Below are 19,738 nucleotides of genomic sequence, written 5' to 3'. Positions count from 1 at the left end.
AAAAGTTATAATTGTTTGGAATTGTTTGCCCAGTGCAAATGCAAATTCTGGCACATTTGCTCTTTGTGTCTTTCAACTTATAAGTTTGTTTTGGGTTGGTACTGCTATCTCCATGTAAACAATAAATAGGCAGCAGTGTAATACTTCAGATAATTCTGTTTATTAGACTTGAAGGTTTTCAGTGGCTTAACGCGTATTTTTTAAAATTGAGATTGTATTTTTACTTAACAATTCCCTACTAATCTTGAGATAAGGGAACTCTTCACAAGATAATATAGTTGGTGCAGGTAATGTGAGAATTCTGTGTTTCTGGTGTGGCGCAGATAGGTTTTGGGAACGGAACGCTCATGCTCTTTAAAACTTCATTGCAAGATGAGTGCAAGTATGCACAATCAACCTTGACCGCAACCTTCATGTATTAAAACAGGCACACACAAACAACTTCACAAAGATTCATTCATGATCTAATTTATTTTATGCCTGGACTATGAAAGAGAAAGACCTATTAAACGAGCAGCGTGGAAGAGAAACCCATGAGGGCAGCAAGATGTGCAGTGAAATGTGAAATGATGTAAAAATGTCTGGAAGGTAGATTCTTTAGTATTTGGAATGTTGAGTCTGCAAATTTTATTGCTATGCCCCATAGTAAAATATGAGCAATAAAAAATGAGTCTAGTTACAACTTGCAAAATATCATTTCTCCAATCGGATCAAAAAGATAGTGTGGGACTTATTGATGAGCTGCTGGTGTACAGGAGGACGGGTTAAGTTTAGAGTGGTGGTTCCTCTTTGAAGTACCTTAAAAGGATAACTGTGTCAGTCATGTTAAATAATACCTCTGGCAACAGCACTGGCATAAGTGATGCTGCATCCCCATATATAGGTGCACAAAAAAAGTACTGCTCCATAGTTGGCCTGTTCCTGGGTACATTATGTTGAATGTAGCGTGCAAAGCTAGCACTTTGTAGCTGTATCAAGGGCACCTGTTCCTGTCTTTAGGTTATGGTGTAAACAAATGTGCCTTGAGTTAGGATGAAGGCAAAAAAGTTGGGCAATGTAGTAGGGTGTTGTTGAAAAATAATTTTGCTGTGCATGCAAGGGATCTTGCAATGAAAGGTTGTATTTTGCAATTAAACTATTATAGTTTTTGAGGACTGGTTGCATTCGAGTTCAGTGTATGTAACATACATAGCAATGGAAATGCTAATCAGAAACAAATTTAAAGTTTACTTATAGTAAGTTTGAATTATGAAATTTACTAAAAATTTAAATAGCTGATTAGTATGCTTGTTTTATATAACTTGTAAATGACAGTGTATATCATATTCACACATCGTTTATAAACAGAGATTGCCCTTTCTGTTCTCTCATTGTACCTTCCTATATTTCAGCTCCTGCCAGACCAGCTGGTTTTGCTCCTGGAATTGCTTTTTGCAGTGAAGTCCTTGTCTTCCCGAACACTACATTGGTTACAGAAGCATTATTGCCTCAGGGAGCAGGATGCAGAGGTAATTCATTTACTGGCCCACTGAACTGTTTTGTCAACACTTGATAAACTATGCCAGAGGGAAAAGGTGCAGTTCAAATGTTTAAAACAGCAGCTGCATATTCACTTAAGTCAGAACAGTCAAAATGTTCTCAGTAATTAACTCCCCTGTTTTTCAATCTAATGAAGAATACACTTATGGAGTCCACAATTTTGTTGGCGGGGGGAAATAAATTTCTATCTGACTTATACAAAAGCTTTATTTAACATGGTTATGTTTCTAATAGCGCTTCATGAGTTATGGTCCACTTAAAAACTATTTACAAATGTTAATGCAGCACAATTCTTTCGCTGCAGGCAATTCATTGTGTAATGATACTCACATTCATAAAATCCACCAATTAACCATTCCCTGTGTGTTTCTCGAGTTCAAGTGCACAGTCGCCATCCCAGATCCTCTTTTTGTCTTGACTCTGAAATTGGCTAAAAGTGCGACCATCTTCAGACCACCTATCTTTGTACTGGCACCTGCGTTTAATGTATTGGCCACCTTGAAATTCAACCACCATGGAATCCTCCATCCTTTGCTTTATCACAGAGTCACTTGTATTTGATAGGAAAATAGCTGGAAATGACCAATTTCCCAAAATGTTTTTTTAGGGCAGCAGAGAATCTTTCTCATGGAATTGAACCCCTGTCAATATGAAATATCTACCAACATGACGGATGCATGCACAATCGAGTAACTTAAAGGTCAATACAGACTCTGATTTCAAGGCTAAACTTTTTCAGTCTCTTAATCACTTATCAAAGCCAAATTTATATTCCTCCATGAACTGTTTCCTTAAATCTATCAAAGGTTAACCAGGCTTTATGTGCTTCTAATAGAGCAGTTTTATTGAGCAAGCACCAGTTGTGAGTCTGCCACTGGCCAGGGAATTTAATGATGTCGTGGGAATGGACTTAAGGGCATGGGACAATGATCGGGTTTTTTTAACTACACTTAATAGATATGACAACTGAATGTAGCCTATCTAAGGCAATAAATGGTAAGGACAAACAGATCATTGTTGATAAGGTAATTGAGAAATAGGTTGGTACTGGATTAGGAACACCAGTGAAATTCCTGATGGATAATGAAAGGGAATTTGTGAATGATGAATTTTGGGACATGTGAGAAAATTTGGATTTCATGGTCATGCATACTACGGCTGTGCAATGGTTTATGTGAGAGGAAGATGCAGTGAGAGACAACATGTTGCATAACACATTAGCTGATCAACCAGATTTTGGGGTGGGGGTGGGGCATGGATACCAGTTGGAGTACAGAAGAAATCAAAGTTTCCTTCAGTGCTATCGGATGCTCCACCTGCTCTTGAAAGAGCTACCATTAGTTAGCTCTACTTTTTCTGCTCACTTGAATGCCTTGTATGCAAGCAGGAAAACTTTCATCAAAGCAGTAGCCTCAGAAAGAAAGCATTGCGACACCACATCAAACTGTCTAAGGTAGAATTTAGTTCAGATTTATTATAAGAAAGAGGGATAAAGGGAATGGAAAGACCCAGGGAAAGTTATAGGGTGTGAAGGGTAAACTGATTATTCAATATGGGAATTAAACAAAGAAGTCCATTTTTCACGGGTCAATGGAATTAATTATGAATTTGCGCATACTGACAAAGAACCATGTGCATTGTATTGACATTGTCATATTTTGTGGGGCAGGGCTAGAGCAACAAGATATAATAGATCAGGAGTCAGATACCAGTAGAAAATTTGGTTGTGATAAATAGGAATGGGCTGTTTTTCCAAGAGGTGAGCTGTCCAAAGTGGAGTCCTGGGTGCTGTATTGTCCAGAAGGATCAGATAACTGGAGAAATGCAACAATAGTGGGATGGGCAGGTAAATCTACTGGAAAATATTAAAATTGGCTGAATGTCCAGGATAATGGACAAGCAGTGAAAGCCATGGCTGGGAAAACAGAGTATGAGAATGAAAAATAACAAAGTGTAGCCCAAGTTATAGTAATGAGTTGAGTGCTGAATCCCGGATGAAGAAATGCTCACGCACAGTGGATAGGTCTCTGATGGGGTAAGCAAAGGATCTGACAGGAGGAGCCAGGCAAGCGGGGTTGCAATCTGACTGGACGACATAGAGTGAGGAATGCTGAACCATTACAACAAAGTAGCCAGAGCAGAAGTCACCGTGACTGGGATGCTTTTGAAACAGTTGACAAGTTAGGGGATAAAAGCAAAATACTGCTGATGCTGGAATCTGAAACCAAAAGAGAAAACGCTGGAAAATCTCAGCAGGTCTGGCAGCATCTGTAAGGAGAAAAAAGAGCTGACGTTTCAAGTCCAGATGACCCTTTGTCAAAGTTAAAAGGCATAGAAAGTGGGAGATATTTATACTGCAGGGTGAGGGAACGAAAGATGAGTCATAGAATAAAAGAATGACCAGGGTGAGGTTAGGGCCGGTCAAGGACAGTAGTGGGAACTTGTGTATGGAGTCAGTAGAGATAGGCGAGGTGATGACTGAATACTTTTCTTCAGTGTTCACCAAGGAGAGGGGCCATGTTTTGGAGGAAGAGAAGGTGTTACAGGCTAATAGGCTGGAGGAAATAGTTGTTCGGAGGGAGGATGTACTGGCAGTTTTGAATAAACTGAAGGTCGATAAGTCCCCTGGGCCTGATGAAATATATCCTAGGATTCTTTGGAAGGCAAGGGATGAGATTGCAGAGCCTTTGGCTTTGATCTTTGGGTCTTCTCTGTCCACGGGGAATGTGCCAGAGGACTGGAGAGTGGCGAATGTTGTTCCTCTGTTTAAGAAAGGGAAAAGAAATGACCCTGGTAATTATAGACCGGTTAGTCTTACTTCGGTGGTTGGTAAATTGATGGAAAAGGTCCTTGGGGATGGGATTTATGACCATTTAGAAAGATGCGGATTAATCCAGGATAGTCAGCACGGATTTGTGAAGGGCAAGTCGTGCCTCACAAATTTGATTGAATTTTTTGAGGAGGTAACTAAGTGTGTTGATGAAGGTAGGGCAGTTGATTTCATATACATGGATTTTAATAAGGCGTTTGATAAGGTCCCCCATGGTCGGCTTATGATGAAAGTAAGGAGGTGTGGGATAGAGGGAAAGTTGGCAGATTGGATAGGTAACTGGCTATCTGATCGAAGACAGAGGGTGGTAGTGGATGGAAAATTTGAGGACTGGAGGCAGGTTGCTAGCGGAGTGCCACAGGGATCAGTGCTTGGTCCTCTACTCTTTGTGATTTTTATTAATGACTTAGAGGAGGGGGCTGAAGGGTGGATCAGTAAATTTGCTGATGACACCAAGATTGGTGGAGTAGTGGATGAGGTGGAGGGCTGTTGTAGGCTGCAAAGAGACATAGATAGGATGCAAAGCTGGGCTGAAAAATGGCAAATGGAGTTTAACCCTGATAAATGTGAGGTGATTCATTTTGGTAGGACTAATTTAAATGTGGATTACAGGGTCAAAGGTAGGGTTCTGAAGACTGTGGAGGAACAGAGAGATCTTGGGGTCCATATCCACAGATCTCTAAAGGTTGCCACTCAAGTGGATAGAGCTGTGAAGAAGGCCTATAGTGTGTTAGCTTTTATTAACAGGGGGTTGGAGTTTAAGAGCCGTGGGGTTATGCTGCAACTGTACAGGACCTTGGTGAGACCACATTTGGAATATTGTGTGTAGTTCTGGTCACCTCACATAAGAAGGATGTGGAAGCGCTGGAAAGAGTGCAGAGGAGATTTACCAGGATGCTGCCTGGTTTGGAGGGTAGGTCTTATGAGGAAAGGTTGAGGGAGCTGGGGCTGTTCTCTCTGGAGCAGAGGAGGCTGAGGGGAGACTTAATAGAGGTTTATAAAATGATGAAGGGGATAGATAGAGTGAACGTTCAAAGACTATTTCCTCGGGTGGATGGAGCTATTACAAGGGGGCATAACTATAGGGTTCATGGTGGGAGATATGGGAAGGATATCAGAGGTAGGTTCTTTACGCAGAGAGTGGTTGGGGTGTGGAATGGACTGCCTGCAGTGATAGTGGAGTCAGACACTTTAGGAACATTTAAGTGGTTATTGGATAGGCACATGGAGCACACCAGGATGATAGGGAGTGGGATAGCTTGATCTTGGTTTCAGATAAAGCTCGGCCCAACATTGTGGGCAGAAGGGCCTGTTCTGTGCTGTACTGTTCTATGTTCTATAGCCACAGAAACCAGGGGAAAAGACTGCTGATAGCTGTCCACAGAGAGAATAAAGGGTGTGAATGGCCAAACGGCAGAGAAGCTGTAAGCTGTGACAGATGTTTCGGGGGGGGAGGGTGGAATGGGACAGAGGTAGAATATAGAAAAGGGGAAAGGGGGGGATGGAATGGGACAGAGGTAGAATTTAGAAAACGGGAAGCAGGGGGCGAGAAAAGGGAAGGGCAGGTGGTGAAGTAGGGGGAAAGAATGGGGGGGAAGAAAAATGAAGAAAGACAATAAAGAAATAAAAGGTAGAGAACAGTAAAAAATAAAATAAAATGAAAGCAAAGGGGGCCGAGGTGGAGTAGGGCAAATCATCTGAAGTTGTTGAATTCGATGTTGAGACCGGAAGGTTGTAAAGTGCCGAGCCAGAAAATGAGATGCTGTTCCTCCAGTTTGCGTTGAGCTTCACTGGAACATTGCAGCAGGCCAAGGACAGACGTGGGCATGGGAGCAGGATTGTATGTTAAAATGGCAAGCAACCGGAAGGTCAAGGTCCTGATTGCGCGCACACCCTATTAGCAGTCTTTTCCCTTGGTTTATGTGGCTATGACTCATCTTTCATTCCCTCATCCTGCAGTATAAATATCTCCCACTTTCTCTGCCTTTTAGCTTTGACAAAGGGTCATCTGGACTCGAAACGTCAGCTCTTTTTTCTCCTTACAGATGCTGCCAGACGTGCTGAGATTTTCCAGCATTTTCTCTTTTGGTGACAAGTTAGGGGATAAGGCTGTAATGAGGAAGATAAATAGCGGGAGTTCAACAGAGGGAGTTTGGTGTGTATTCAGAAGTCCCAAATAGGGGTCAGCCAGCATTATCATAATGCTGATAAAGCTGATAAAGAAATCAGTGTGGACTCACCCAGAGCCAGACAGTAATTTTGAAATTTTTCTTGGCCCCTTTGGCAACTTTTTCATGGGAATTTAAGTCAATAAAAGCTGCATTTCTGCAGAGTGAATGACCTCCACAGAAAAGTATTTCTCCAACCCCGTAAGGAGGCACAAGACGTGGAGGGAAATCTTTGCAAGTTGAATAAGTGCATATATGGTTTAAACAATGCTTCAAGAATGTGGCACTTTTCAGTTCCATTGGTGTTGGTAAAGTTGGGTTGTCTCGAACTGAAGGCAGATCCTACCATGTTTTACTGATACCACAGCAGGAAACTGGCAGGCATCATCTTGATGCACGTTGATGACTTCCTATGAAGTATCACCAGTGAGTTTCAAAACAGAGTTGTTGATAGGATTTGGGCAGCCTTTAAGGAGTCAGGCTAATGGATTCTTAAAATATATTGGATTAGAAATAAAACAATATAGGTCTGAGATTACTTTGCACCTGCACTGGTATTTAGAAAATGTCAGTCCTATTGCAGTCAGTCGGGTTAGATCTTTGCAAAATGATGCTGATGTTTCTAAGGATGGGACAGAACAGCTATTAAGTCTGGTTGGGAAATTAAAGTTGTTGGGCACTCGGACCAGGCCAGATGCAAGTTTTTATTTTTTATTTTGTTCATTCGTGGGACATGGGCATCGCTGGCTGGCCAGCATTTATTGCCCATCCCTAGTTGCCCTTGAGAAGGTGGTGGTGAGCTGCCGCCTTGAAATGCTGCAATCCACATGACGTGGGTTGACCCACAATGCCATTAGGGAGGGAATTCCAGGATTTTGACCCAGTGACTGCGAAGGAACGGCGATAAATTTCCAAGTCAGGATGGTGAGTAGCTTGTAGGGGAACTTGCAGGTGGTAGTGTTCCCATGTATCTGCAGCCTTTGTCCTTCTAGATGGAAGTGATCATGGGTGTGGAAGGTGCTGGCTAAGGATCTTTGGTGAATTGCTGCAGTGCATCTTGTAGATAGTACACACTCTGCTGCTATGAGCATCGGTGGTGAAGGGAGTGGATGTTTGTGGATGTGGTTGCAATCAAGTGGGCTGCTTTGTCCTGGATGGTGTCAAGCTTCTTGAGTGTTGTTGGATCTGCATCCATCCACACTCCTGACTTGTGCCTTGTAGATGGTGGACAGGTTTTGGAGAGTCAGGAGGTGAGTTACTAGCTGCAGCATTCCTAGCTTCTGACCTGCTCTGTAGTCACTGTGTTTATATGGTGAGTCCAGTTGAGTTTCTGGTCAATGGTAGCCCCAAGGATGTTGACAATGGGAGATTCAGTGATGGTAATACCATTGAATGTCAAGTGGCGGTGGTTAGAGTGTCTCTTATTGATGATGGTCATTGCCTGGCATTTGTATGGTGCGAATGTTACTTGCTACTTGTCAGCCCAAGCCTGGATATTGTCCAGATCTTGTTGCATTTGAACATGCACTGCTTCAGTATCTGAGGAGTTGCGAATAGTGATGAATATTGTGCAATCATTGGCAAACATCCCCACTACTGATCTTATGACAGAAAGAAGCTCAATGATGAAGCAGCTAAAGATGGTTGGGCCTAGGACACTACTCTGAGAGACTCTTGCAGAGATGTCCTGCAGCTAAGATGATTACCCTCCACAACCATCTTCCTATGTGCCAGGTATGACTCCAACCAGCGGAGAGTATGCTCTCTGATACCCATTGATTCCAGTTTTGCTGAGGATGATCTTGAACTGCAGGCTATAGTGAAACATCCCAAGGTCCAGGATATCTTATGAGAGAACGAAACATTAAAAATATAAAGATGGAGAAATGTGTAGTCAGGTTTCCATCTCTGGGTGACCCTAAGAATGTAAAATTGATTGTGGTTCATGGAAGCCTCTCATGCAAACCTTGTTGATGGGTTTTCAAGTGTAGTGGGTTTTATAATATTTCTTGTGGGTGAAAATGAGAAATGTTGTCTCCTGGCTTGGGATACCAAGAAAATAAGGTGAATAATGAGAAGCACCCTGGCTGCAGAGACACATGCACTAGTAGAGAAGATTAACATGGCATTCTTTATATCTAAATTGTTTGGGGAAATATTGTATGGGGGAAATGATGAAGGAAATGTCCCAATAGAATCAATCCCTTTGTGATCAAATACATTCCACGAAGAGTGAGAGGGGAAAAAAGATTATGAATTGATATTGCAAGTCCAAAATAAGTGATGGAGAAGAAGGAAATCTTTTAAGCTCCAGTGGGTTGATAGAAGCCATCAGTTATCAGACTGTTTCACCAAAAGGAATGCCTGTGGTGAAAAAATGTTGGGGTATTAGAAAAAGGATGACTCGGGATGTTTTTTTAAAAATGGGTTATTTATTTTTGTGTCTTCAGTTTTTAAACTTTTTCTGAAAAGCCAACACGTGTTTTTTTTTGTCTTTTAAAAAAAATAGGGAATCTGTTACTTGTGCAGCCATAGAATACATGCCTTAGGTTGGTAATTAAAAACTTCCCTCCAAGTGAGGAACGAGTCGGAAATTGTTGGAAGAGTATATATATATATAAAGCAGTTCACTCTGGGATTGACGGGACGGACCATACAAAGATCCGTTGACCTCGGGTGGGATTTTCCAGCTGCGCTTGCCCTAAAACCGGAAAATTCTGCCAGAGGTCAACAGACCTTTACATGATCCCCCCCCCCCCCCCCCCCCCCCCCCGCCCCACTACAACTCCTGCGGAAGGCTGGATGGGAAAACTCTGCCGTGGATGTCTGGGAGGGATTGGGAGAGTCTGTTAATTTACTTTACTGTCTTGGAAATGAACCTGTTTTATGGTACAGACTAGTTTCAGACTCTTCTTCCTCAACATACAATCGTTAGAATTAATGGGAAGGATTCTCTGGTCTCGAATGTCAGAGGACCCGTTGTGAGTGAGAATGGAAAATTTGGCATTCCAGCCAAAACTCCATTAACCTTCTGTGACACTAGTCAGGAATGAGGATGGAAGATTTCAGCCAATATGTTTGATTTGATTTATTATTGTCACATGTATTAGCATACAGTGAAAAGTATTGTTTCTTGTGCACTATACAGACAAAGCATACCGTACATAGAGAAGGAAAGGAGAGAGTGCAGAATGTAGTGTTACAGTCATAGGATAAGAGTAAAATATAGAATTAGAGGTTTATGCTGGGCACAGCTCGCAAGAAGTTGCCACGCTCCAACGCCATCTTGAGTTGATGTGTGAGTGAAGAGGGAATGATGATGTTAAACATGTGAAGAAATAATCTTTATTTAAACCTACAAAAAAGCTTGCTGCTGGCTAATCAAATTTACCACACTTTTTCAAAAATGTGCTGATTACGAATGGTAAGGGAAAGGAGAAGGAGTTTCACTTCGCTCTCTCTCAATCCCATCGGTGACAAAATGTTTTAAAGATACACTTCAAAAAATTTTGGGGTCATGAGGTCATGAAGGATGCAATAGACATGCAAATAAATGAAAATTAATTTATATAGTACTGCTTTTAGAAGTGCTATGCAAGCTTGCTTTGATTCACTGGGACAAAGCAGTGCTTGGGTCATAGACATAGCGACTTACAGTTCTGCCTACAAATTTATTCTCAAGTTTCATCATGCTGTCACACATTGCGCTGTTAGTTTCAGTTATATTCTTCTGCGCTATTTCTGCAAGTCCACCACTATTCGTTCCAAATTTCCATTGCTTATGTCCCTTTTCCACTTAATTCACCCTGAAATTATAACTTTAATGTTTGCTATTCATCAGCCCAATCCATCCAAATCCCTCTTACTTGGGCCACTTCTCTATTTTTAAAACCAGAATTTTGCATTTTGATACCATCTTTTATTCTCTCAGAATATGCCAAAGTAATCATTTTTCAAAATGTAAGTTGTTGTTCTAGAGACAAGCATGGCAGCCAATTTGCACACAACATGGTTCCACGTAAGAAATTAGATAACTGAATGGTGAGTTTTGGTGATCTTGATTAAGGGATGAATGTTAACCAGATGATTGGAAGAGCTCCCAGTTCCTCTTCAGACGGGTGCCATGTGATCTTTGATCGGACCAGGCAGACAGTAGTTTAATTGCTTAATGAGAAGACAACATCTCTGACATTGAGAATTCGGCCCTGTTACAAACTATCAAGCCATCTGCCCAAATACTAGGAATGGGTCAAGAGGGCAAACAAGGTTTTGGTCTGAATAACCAAAAGTATTACAACATAAGTTACGAAAGAAGCTTCTCTAGCATGCTGACTTGGAGTTCTGTGTCCAATTCTGGTGCAGATTAAATTGTTCCAGGGAACATACACTGGAGTTCTAAAGAGAGGAACAAAATCGGGCATATTTATGCTGGCGGAACAAACTAAATAGTTACTTTACTGCAATTCTCAGAGTTATAGATAAACCATTTAAGACAACTACTAATTCTGTAACCAGGTTACTAATTCATGTTCTAACGGGAAAAGTGAACAAAAAGTTTAGATTTAAATCTAGGTACTTCACATGTAGTACAGTGAATGAAGACATTTTAGGCAGAATAGACGGCCATTATAAATATCTAGGGCTCGATTTAATGCAGTCCGTAGGGCGGCACGGTAGCACAGTGGTTAGCACTGCTGCTTCACAGCTCCAGGGTCCTGGGTTCGATTCCCGGCTCGGGTCACTTTCTGTGTGGAGTTTGCACATTCTCCTCGTGTCTGCGTGGGTTTCCTCCGGGTGCTCCGGTTTCCTCCCACAGTCCAAAGATGTGCGGGTTAGGTTGATTGGCCAGGTTAAAAATTGCCCCTTAGAGTCCTGGGATGCGTAGGTTAGAGGGATTAGCGGGTAAATATGTGGGGTGGGATTGTGGTCGGTGCAGACTCGATGGGCCGAATGGCCTCCTTCTGCACTGTAGGGTTTCTATGATTTCTATGAGTCCGTGACAGCCGGGTTCAGGCTTGGGCCACACATCAGTCTGCCAGTGTAGGAAAACCTCTTGCGATTATGTTGAAAGCAGTCCTATGGGGGAAATTTCGCCTTCTCACTGTGGGCTGTAAATTATGCTTATTATTGAGTCAATTGAAACCAATTATCCCTGAGCCCTCTGGAGTTCAGTGGTGGCTCAGAGGTTAAATGCGAGAGGCAAATCTTTTCTGTGTCTCTTGAAGACTGCGCCAAACCCTGTTAAGTTTACTGGCAATCTTCTGGTGGGGGGGCGGGGGTTCCTCTTTCAAAGGCACATGGTGCCAACAGAGGGACCAGCTTTGGGCAAGAGCTGGTTGCTGAGAATCACTCCTGTGCTTGCCTCCAATCCTCCTGATCCCCTCCCACCACCCATCATTCTCTCCCAGAAATCCCCATCCCTCCACCTCACAAAGCCACAATTTTTAAAGGGACACAGCTGCAACCACAGTCTAGCCCCCGGAGGAGTTTCCCCTCCACAGTAGTAGCCTGGCAGCTTTGGCCACTTTTATTTTTAAACTTTCTAAAGTCTTCAGAAGATGTTTCCATCTTCTGATGCCGCCTTGTTCTCCCATCTATATCGGCAGTGCCCATCTCTCCTGGTGGGTGCTGAAGCACTCAGATGCATCAGTTGGCTCTTCTGGCTGTGGGCACTGACTACATTTTTGAATTGGGCAGTGCTCCTGGAGGCAGCTTCTTTATTGGCCACCTCCTCCAAAGTCTCCCTTTGGGTCTTACCACTAGCATTTCTAGGTTCCTGACCTGAATTCATTCTGATAACGGGATAAGGGTCCAGGAATGAAATTCCAGCCCACTCAACAGATACTATCAGAAAATTTAAAAAGAAGCTAGTTTTTCATTTTTGGGATGTAAGGATGGCTTTTATTATCTTTCTCAGAAGACTAAGGAAATTTGGCATGTGAGCTACACCTCTCACCAACTTTTACAGATACACCATAGAAAGCATTCTTTCTGGTTGTATCACAGCTTGGTACGGCTCCTGCTCTGCCCAAGACTGCAAGAAACTACAAAAGGTCGTGAATGTTGCCCAATCCATCATGTAAACCAGCCTCCCATCCATTGATTCTGTCTACACTTCCCGCTGCCTCGGCAAAGCAGCCAGCATAATTAAGGACCCCATGCACCCCGGACATTCTCTCTTCCACCATCTTCCATCGGGAAAAAGATACAAAAGTCTGAGGTCATGTACCAACCGATTCGAGCAGCTTCATCCTTGTTGCCGTCAGACTTTTGAATGGACCTATCTTGCATTAAGTTGATCTTTCTCTACACCCTAGCTATGACTGTGACACTACATTCTGCACTCTGTCATTTCCTTCTCTGTGAATGTTATGCTTTGTATAGTGCGCAAGAAACAATACTTTTCACTGTATGCTAATACATGTGACAATAATGAATCAAATCAAAATTGAGTGGGTTGCTATTTCCAAGAGTAGTTAAATGTCAACAACATTGGTGTGGGATTGAAATTACCTACATATTATACTGGATAAGGGTGGCAGATTTCCTTCTCTAAAGCATGTTAGTGCACTATTTGTTTTTTTTTTAAAGAAAATCAGATAGTTTCATTGTTACTTCTTAAACATTTTTTTATTTCCATATTATTTTAACTGAATTGAATTTTTCAATGGCATGGTAGGATTTGAACTTTTTATTTTCTGGATTTTTAGTCCAGGCCTCTGAATTGTTGGTCTAGCAACAATCACTGCACTATTTTCCTGTGTTTCCCATACCCAAAAGGGTATGGGAAACACAGGCAGAATGAGTGCCTCAAAATTTAAATGTAGTTCAGGTCTTGTACTTAGCCTTTAGCATGAATTTCCCTCTGTCCAGACACTCTTAGAACCTATTTCGTAGAAACTAGAAGCAGGAGTAAGCCATTCAGCTCTTCAAGCCTGTTCGTCATTCATTTTGATTATGGCTGATCATCAAATTCAATATCCTGATTCCCCCTCCCCACCCCCATATTCCTTGATCCCTTTAGCCCTTATATCTTGAAATTCCCTCTTGAAATCAGACAATGTTTTGGCCTCAACTACATTCTGTGGTAGTGAATCTCACACATTCACCACTCTCTGGGTGAAGAAATTTATTCTCCCCTCAATTCTAAAAGGTCTACCCCTTATCCTCAAACTATGACCCCTAGTTCTGAACTCACCCACCATCGGGAACATTCTTTCTGAATCTATCCTGTCTAACCCTGTTAGAATTTTATAAGATTCTGTGAAATCCCCTCTCACTCTTCTAAACTCCAGTGAATATAATACTCACTGACTTATCTCATGGGTAATCCAGAATAAAAGGCTGCGATAGAACATAGAACAGTACAGCACAGAACAGGCCCTTCGGCCCACGATGTTGTGCCGAGCTTTATCTGAAACCAAGATCAAGCTATCCCACTCCCTATCAACCTGGTGTGCTCCATGTGCCTATCCAATAACCGCTTAAATGTTCCTAAGGTGTCTGACTCCACTATCACTGCAGGCAGTCCATTCCACACCCCAACCACTCTCTGCGTAAAGAACCTACCTCTGATATCCTTCCTATATCTCCCACCACGAACCCTATAGTTATGCCCCCTTGTTATAGCCCCATCCACCCGAGGAAATAGTCTTTGAACGTTCACTCTATCTATCCCCTTCATCATTTTATAAACCTCTATTAAGTCTCCCCTCAGCCTCCTCCGCTCCAGAGAGAACAGCCCTAGCTCCCTCAACCTTTCCTCATAAGACCTACCCTCCAAACCAGGCAGCATCCTGGTAAATCTCCTCTGCACTCTTTCCAACGCTTCCACATCCTTCTTATAGTGAGGTGACCAGAACTGCACACAATATTCCAAATGTGGTCTCACCAAGGTCCTGTACAGTTGCAGCATAACTCCACGGCTCTTAAACTCCAACCCCCTGTTAATAAAAGCTAACACACTATAGGCCTTCTTCACAGCTCTATCCACTTGAGTGGCAACCTTTAGAGATCTGTGGATATGGACCCCAAGATCTCTCTGTTCCTCCACAGTCTTCAGAACCCTACCTTTGACCCTGTAATCCACATTTAAATTAGTCCTACCAAAATGAATCACCTCACATTTATCAGGGTTAAACTCCATTTGCCATTTTTCAGCCCAGCTTTGCATCCTATCTATGTCTCTTTGCAGCCTACAACAGCCCTCCACCTCATCCACTACTCCACCAATCTTGGTGTCATCAGCAAATTTACTGATCCACCCTTCAGCCCCCTCCTCTAAGTCATTAATAAAAATCACAAAGAGCAGAGGACCAAGCACTGATCCCTGTGGCACTCCGCTAGCAACCTGCCTTCAATCCGAAAATTTTCCATCCACCACCACCCTCTGTCTTCGATCAGACAGCCAGTTACCTATCCAATCTGCCAACTTTCCTTCTATCCCACACCTCCTCACTTTCATCATTAGCCGACCATGGGGGACCTTATCAAACGCCTTACTAAAATCCATGTATATGACATCAACTGCCCTACCTTCATCAACACACTTAGTTACCTCCTCAAAAAATTCAATCAAATTTGTGAGGCACGACTTGCCCTTCACGAATCTGTGCTGACTATCCCAGATTAATCTGCATCTTTCTAAATGGTCGTAAATCCCATCCCTAAGGACCTTTTCCATCAATTTACCAACCACCGAAGTAAGACTAACCGGTCTATAATTACCAGGGTCATTTCTATTCCCTTTCTTAAACAGAGGAACAACATTCGCCATTCTCCAGTCCTCTGGCACCATCCCCGTGGACAGCGAGGACCCAAAGATCAAAGCCAGAGGCTCTGCAATCTCATCCCTTGCCTCCCAAAGAATCCTAGGATACGTTTCATCAGGCCCAGGGGACCTATCGACCTTCAGTTTATTCAAAACTGCCAGGACATCCTCCTTCCAAACATCTATTTCCTCCAGCCTATTAGCCTGTAACACCTTCTCTTCCTCAAAAACATGGCCCCTCTCCTTGGTGAACACTGAAGAAAAGTATTCATTCATCACCTCGCCTATCTCTACTGACTCCATACACAAGTTCCCACTACTGTCCTTGACCGGCCCTAACCTCACCCTGGTCATTCTTTTATTCCTCACATAAGAGTAAAAAGCCTTGGGGTTTTCCTTGATCCGAACCGCCAAGGACTTCTCATGTCCCCTCCTAGCTCTCCTAAGCCCCTTTTTCAGCTCATTCCTTGCTAACTTATAACCCTCAATCGAGCCATCTGAACCTTGTTTCCTCATCCCGACATAAGCTTCCCTCTTCCTTTTCACAAGACATTCCACCTCTTTCGTGAACCATGGTTCCCTCACTTGGCCAATTCCTCCCTGCCTGACAGGGACATACCTATCAAGGACACCCAGTATTTGTTCCTTGAAAAAGTTCCACTTTTCAATAGTTCCTTTCCCTGACAGTTTCTGTTCCCAACTTATGCCCCCTAATTCTTGCCTAATCGCATCATAATGACCTCTCCCCCAATTGTAAACCTTGCCCTGCCGTACGGCCCTATCCCTCTCCACTGCAATAACAAAAGACACCGAATTGTGGTCACTATCTCCAAAGTGCTCTCCCACAACCAAATCTAACACTTGGCCCGGTTCATTTCCCAGTACCAAATCCAATGTGGCCTCACCTCTTGTCGGCCTATCCACATATTGTGTCAGGAAACCCTCCTGCACACACTGCACAAAAACTGCCCCATCCGAACTATTTGACCTACAAAGGTTCCAATCAATATTTGGAAAGTTAAAGTCCCCCATGACAGCTACCCTGTGACCCCCACACATATCCATGATCTGCTTAGCAATTTCTTCCTCCACATCTCTATTACTATTTGGGGGCCTATAGTAAACTCCTAACAACTTTCTAACCTCAGCCCATATTACCTCAGTGTGCAGATCCCCCTCAAAGTGCCTTTCCGCAGCCGTTAAACGATCCTTGATTAACAGTGCCACTCCTCCACCTCTTTTACCAGCTTCCCTACACTTACTGAAACATCTATACCTCGGAATGTCCAACAACCATTCCTGTCCTTGTTCTACCCACGTCTCCGTAATGGCCACAACATCGTAGTCCCAAGTACCAATCCACGCCCCAAGTTCATCTACCTTGTTCCGGATGCTCCTTGCATTGAAGTAGACACACTTCAACCCACCTTCCTGTCTACCGGTACCCACCCTTGACCCTGATATCTCCCCCAATACCTCACCACCCTCACTGACTTCCGGACTACAACTCCTTTTCCCACTCCCCTGACAAATTAGTTTAAACCCCCCTGAAGAGCCGTATCAAATTTCCCTCCTAGGATATTGGTGTCCCTCTGGTTCAGGTGCACCCCGTCCTGTTTGTACAGGTCCCACCTTCCCCAGAATGTGTTCCAATTATCCACATATCTGAAACCCTCCCTCCTACACCATCCCTGCAACCACATGTTTAACTGCACTCTCTCCCTGTTCCTTAACTCGCTATCACGTGGCACCGGCAACATACCAGAGATGACCACATGTTTTGTCTTGGCTCTCAGCTTCCAGCCCAGCTCCAGAAATTCCTGCTTTAAATCCCCGTCCCTTCTCTTACCTATGTCGTTGGTACCAATGTGTACCACGACTTGTGACTGTTTCCCCTCCCCCTTCAGAATCCGGAAAACACGGTCCGAGATGTCACGGACCTTGCCATCCTGTAGGCAACATACCATCCGTGAGTCTCTTTTGCTGCCACAGAGCCTCCTATCTATCCCTCTAACTAACGAGTCTCCAATAACTATTGCCCTCCTGCTCTGCCCCTTACCCTCCCGAGCCAGAGAGACGGACACAGTGCTGGAGATCCTCTCACTGCGGCTCACCACTGGTATGTCATCCCCCTCAACCGTATCCAAAGCGGAATACTTGTTGCTAAGGGGAACGACCACAGGGGATCCCTGCACTGACTGCTTCCTCCCAGCCCCTCTCGCCGTCACCCATCTGTTTTCATTCCTCGGAGTAACTGTATTCCTAAAGCTTCTGTCTATGGCCACCTCTGCGTCCCTAATGATCCTAAGTTCATCCAACTCCAGCTCCAGTTCCCTAACACGGTTTTGGAGGAGCTGCAGATGGGTGCACTTCCCACAGATGTAATCAGCAGGGACACTGACGTTGTCCCTCACCTCAAACATAGTGCAAGAGGAACATAGCACTGCCTGCACACCCATCCCCTCTAGATACCTTGCCAGTCCCAGGTAGAAACAGCAAAAATGAATTAAACTCTTCGATCTTCAAATAAGAGCTAGGCAACCCTGGAATGAAATCATGAGGCAGATTTTCACACTGGGTAGTGGGAATCTAGGAAACTCCCTCCTAAAACATTGTGGATACTTGGTTGATAGGAATTTTCAAAAGATTCAACAGATCTTTATTAAGTAAAGGTATCAACGTATATTAATCAACGATTGGCAGATGGAGCAGAGGTACTGATCAGCCCTGATCTAATTGAATAGTAGAACAGGCTCAAGGAGTTGAACCACCTATTTCTGTTTCCACGGTTCAATAATCTGTTAGTTGCCAAAATTGTAAATAGTATTCCTTTTGCTTATCAAATGTTTCTGTCAGAGTTGCACCCGAGAGTAATGGAGTGAAAACATGAAGGGGGATTGTTTTGCACTTAGGCCCATTGAGCAATCTGGATCGTTAGAATTTGATAGAATTTTTTGAGGAGGTAACTAAGTGTGTTGATGAAGGTAGGGCAGTTGATGTCATATACATGGATTTTAGTAAGGCGTTTGATAAGGTCCCCATGGTCGGCTTATGATGAAAGTAAGGAGGTGTGGGACAGAGGGAAAGTTGGCCGATTGGATAGGTAACTGGCTATCTGATCGAAGACAGAGGGTGGTGGGTGGATGGAAAATTTTTGGACTGGAGGCAGGTTGCTAGCGGAGTGCCACAGGGATCAGTGCTTGGTCCTCTGCTCTTTGTGATTTTTATTAATGACTTAGAGGAGGGGGCTGAAGAGTGGATCAGTAAATTTGCTGATGACACCAAGATTGGTGGAGTAGTGGATGAGGTGGAGGGCTGTTGTAGAATGCAAAGAGACATAGATAGGATGCAAAGCTGGGCTGAAAACTGGCAGATGAAGTTTAACCCTGATAAATGTGAGGTGATTCATTTTGGTAGGACAAATTTAAATGTGGATTACAGGGTCAAAGGTAGGGTTCATATCCACAGATCTCTGAAGATTGCCACTCAAGTGGATAGAGCTGTGAAGAAGGCCTATAGTGTGTTAGCTTTTATTAACGGGGTTGAAGTTTAAGAGCCGTGGGGTTATGCTGCCACTGTACAGGACCTTGGAATATTGTGTGCAGTTCTGGTCACCTCACTATAAGAAGGATGTGGAAGCACTGGAAAGAGTGCAGAGGAGATTTACCAGGATGCTGCCTGGTTTGGAGGGTAGGTCTTATGAGGAAAGGTTGAGGGAGCTAGGGCTGTTCTCTCTGGAGCGGAGGAGGTTGAGGGGAGACTTAATAAAGGTTTATAAAATAATGAAGGGGATAGATAGAGTGAACGTTCAAAGACTATTTCCTCGGGTGGATGGAGCTATTACAAGGGGGCATAACTATAGGGTTCATGGTGGGAGATATAGGAAGGATATCAAAGGTAGGTTCTTTACGCAGAGAGTGGTTGGGGTGTGGAATGGACTGCCTGCAGTGATAGTGGAGTCAGACACTTTAGGAACATTTAAGCGGTTATTGGATAGGCACATGGAGCACACCAGGATGATAGGGAGTGGGATAGCTTGATCTTGGTTTCAGATAAAGCTCGGCACAACATCGTGGGCCGAAGGGCCTGTTCTGTGCTGTACTGTTCTATGTTCGGTAACTGACAGGTTGCAGAAGTCTTTGGGGACAAGAGCAACATATTATTATTTTGACAGAGAATTGAGGCAGTCAATTGTTATATAGTTGAGAATATGGAACCGTCGTACATTTTGGCAAACCGTAGTAACTTTTCCATGATTTTACATCCATTAAATGCCTCAAAATTCTAAAGTAATCCTTTTACATCCATTGATCTCATCTGCAATTTCCAGTTCTGACCTCACAACATCACCCATAATATGTTGTGTAAGTCAAGTTCTTACAAAATCTTTTAGTTGTCTGACATTGTTTAGTTGTCTGACACTGTTTCCTA

General features: G+C 43.3%; 1 protein-coding gene across 6 annotated transcripts in view; it reads left to right on the top strand.

Annotated features, from left to right (window-relative positions):
• The window catches only part of aopep (aminopeptidase O (putative)), a 240,863-nt gene that overhangs the window by 194,371 nt on the left and 26,754 nt on the right, over positions 1–19,738 (top strand). For all 6 annotated transcript variants that reach the window (XR_013498171.1, XM_078214419.1, XM_078214421.1 and 3 more), the window contains one exon: positions 1,392–1,508. Coding sequence is in view for 5 of the 6 variants with exons in the window: in XM_078214419.1 (XP_078070545.1) it covers positions 1,392–1,508 (117 nt within the window). In the remaining variant the exon portion in view is untranslated. The remainder of the gene's footprint in view (positions 1–1,391; positions 1,509–19,738) is intronic.

The sequence above is a fragment of the Mustelus asterias genome, chromosome 6, assembly GCF_964213995.1.
Source record: "Mustelus asterias chromosome 6, sMusAst1.hap1.1, whole genome shotgun sequence".
Classification (NCBI taxonomy): Eukaryota; Metazoa; Chordata; class Chondrichthyes; order Carcharhiniformes; family Triakidae; genus Mustelus; species Mustelus asterias.
Note: the sequence above shows the minus strand (reverse complement) of the source record. Positions and strands in the feature narration are given on the sequence as shown.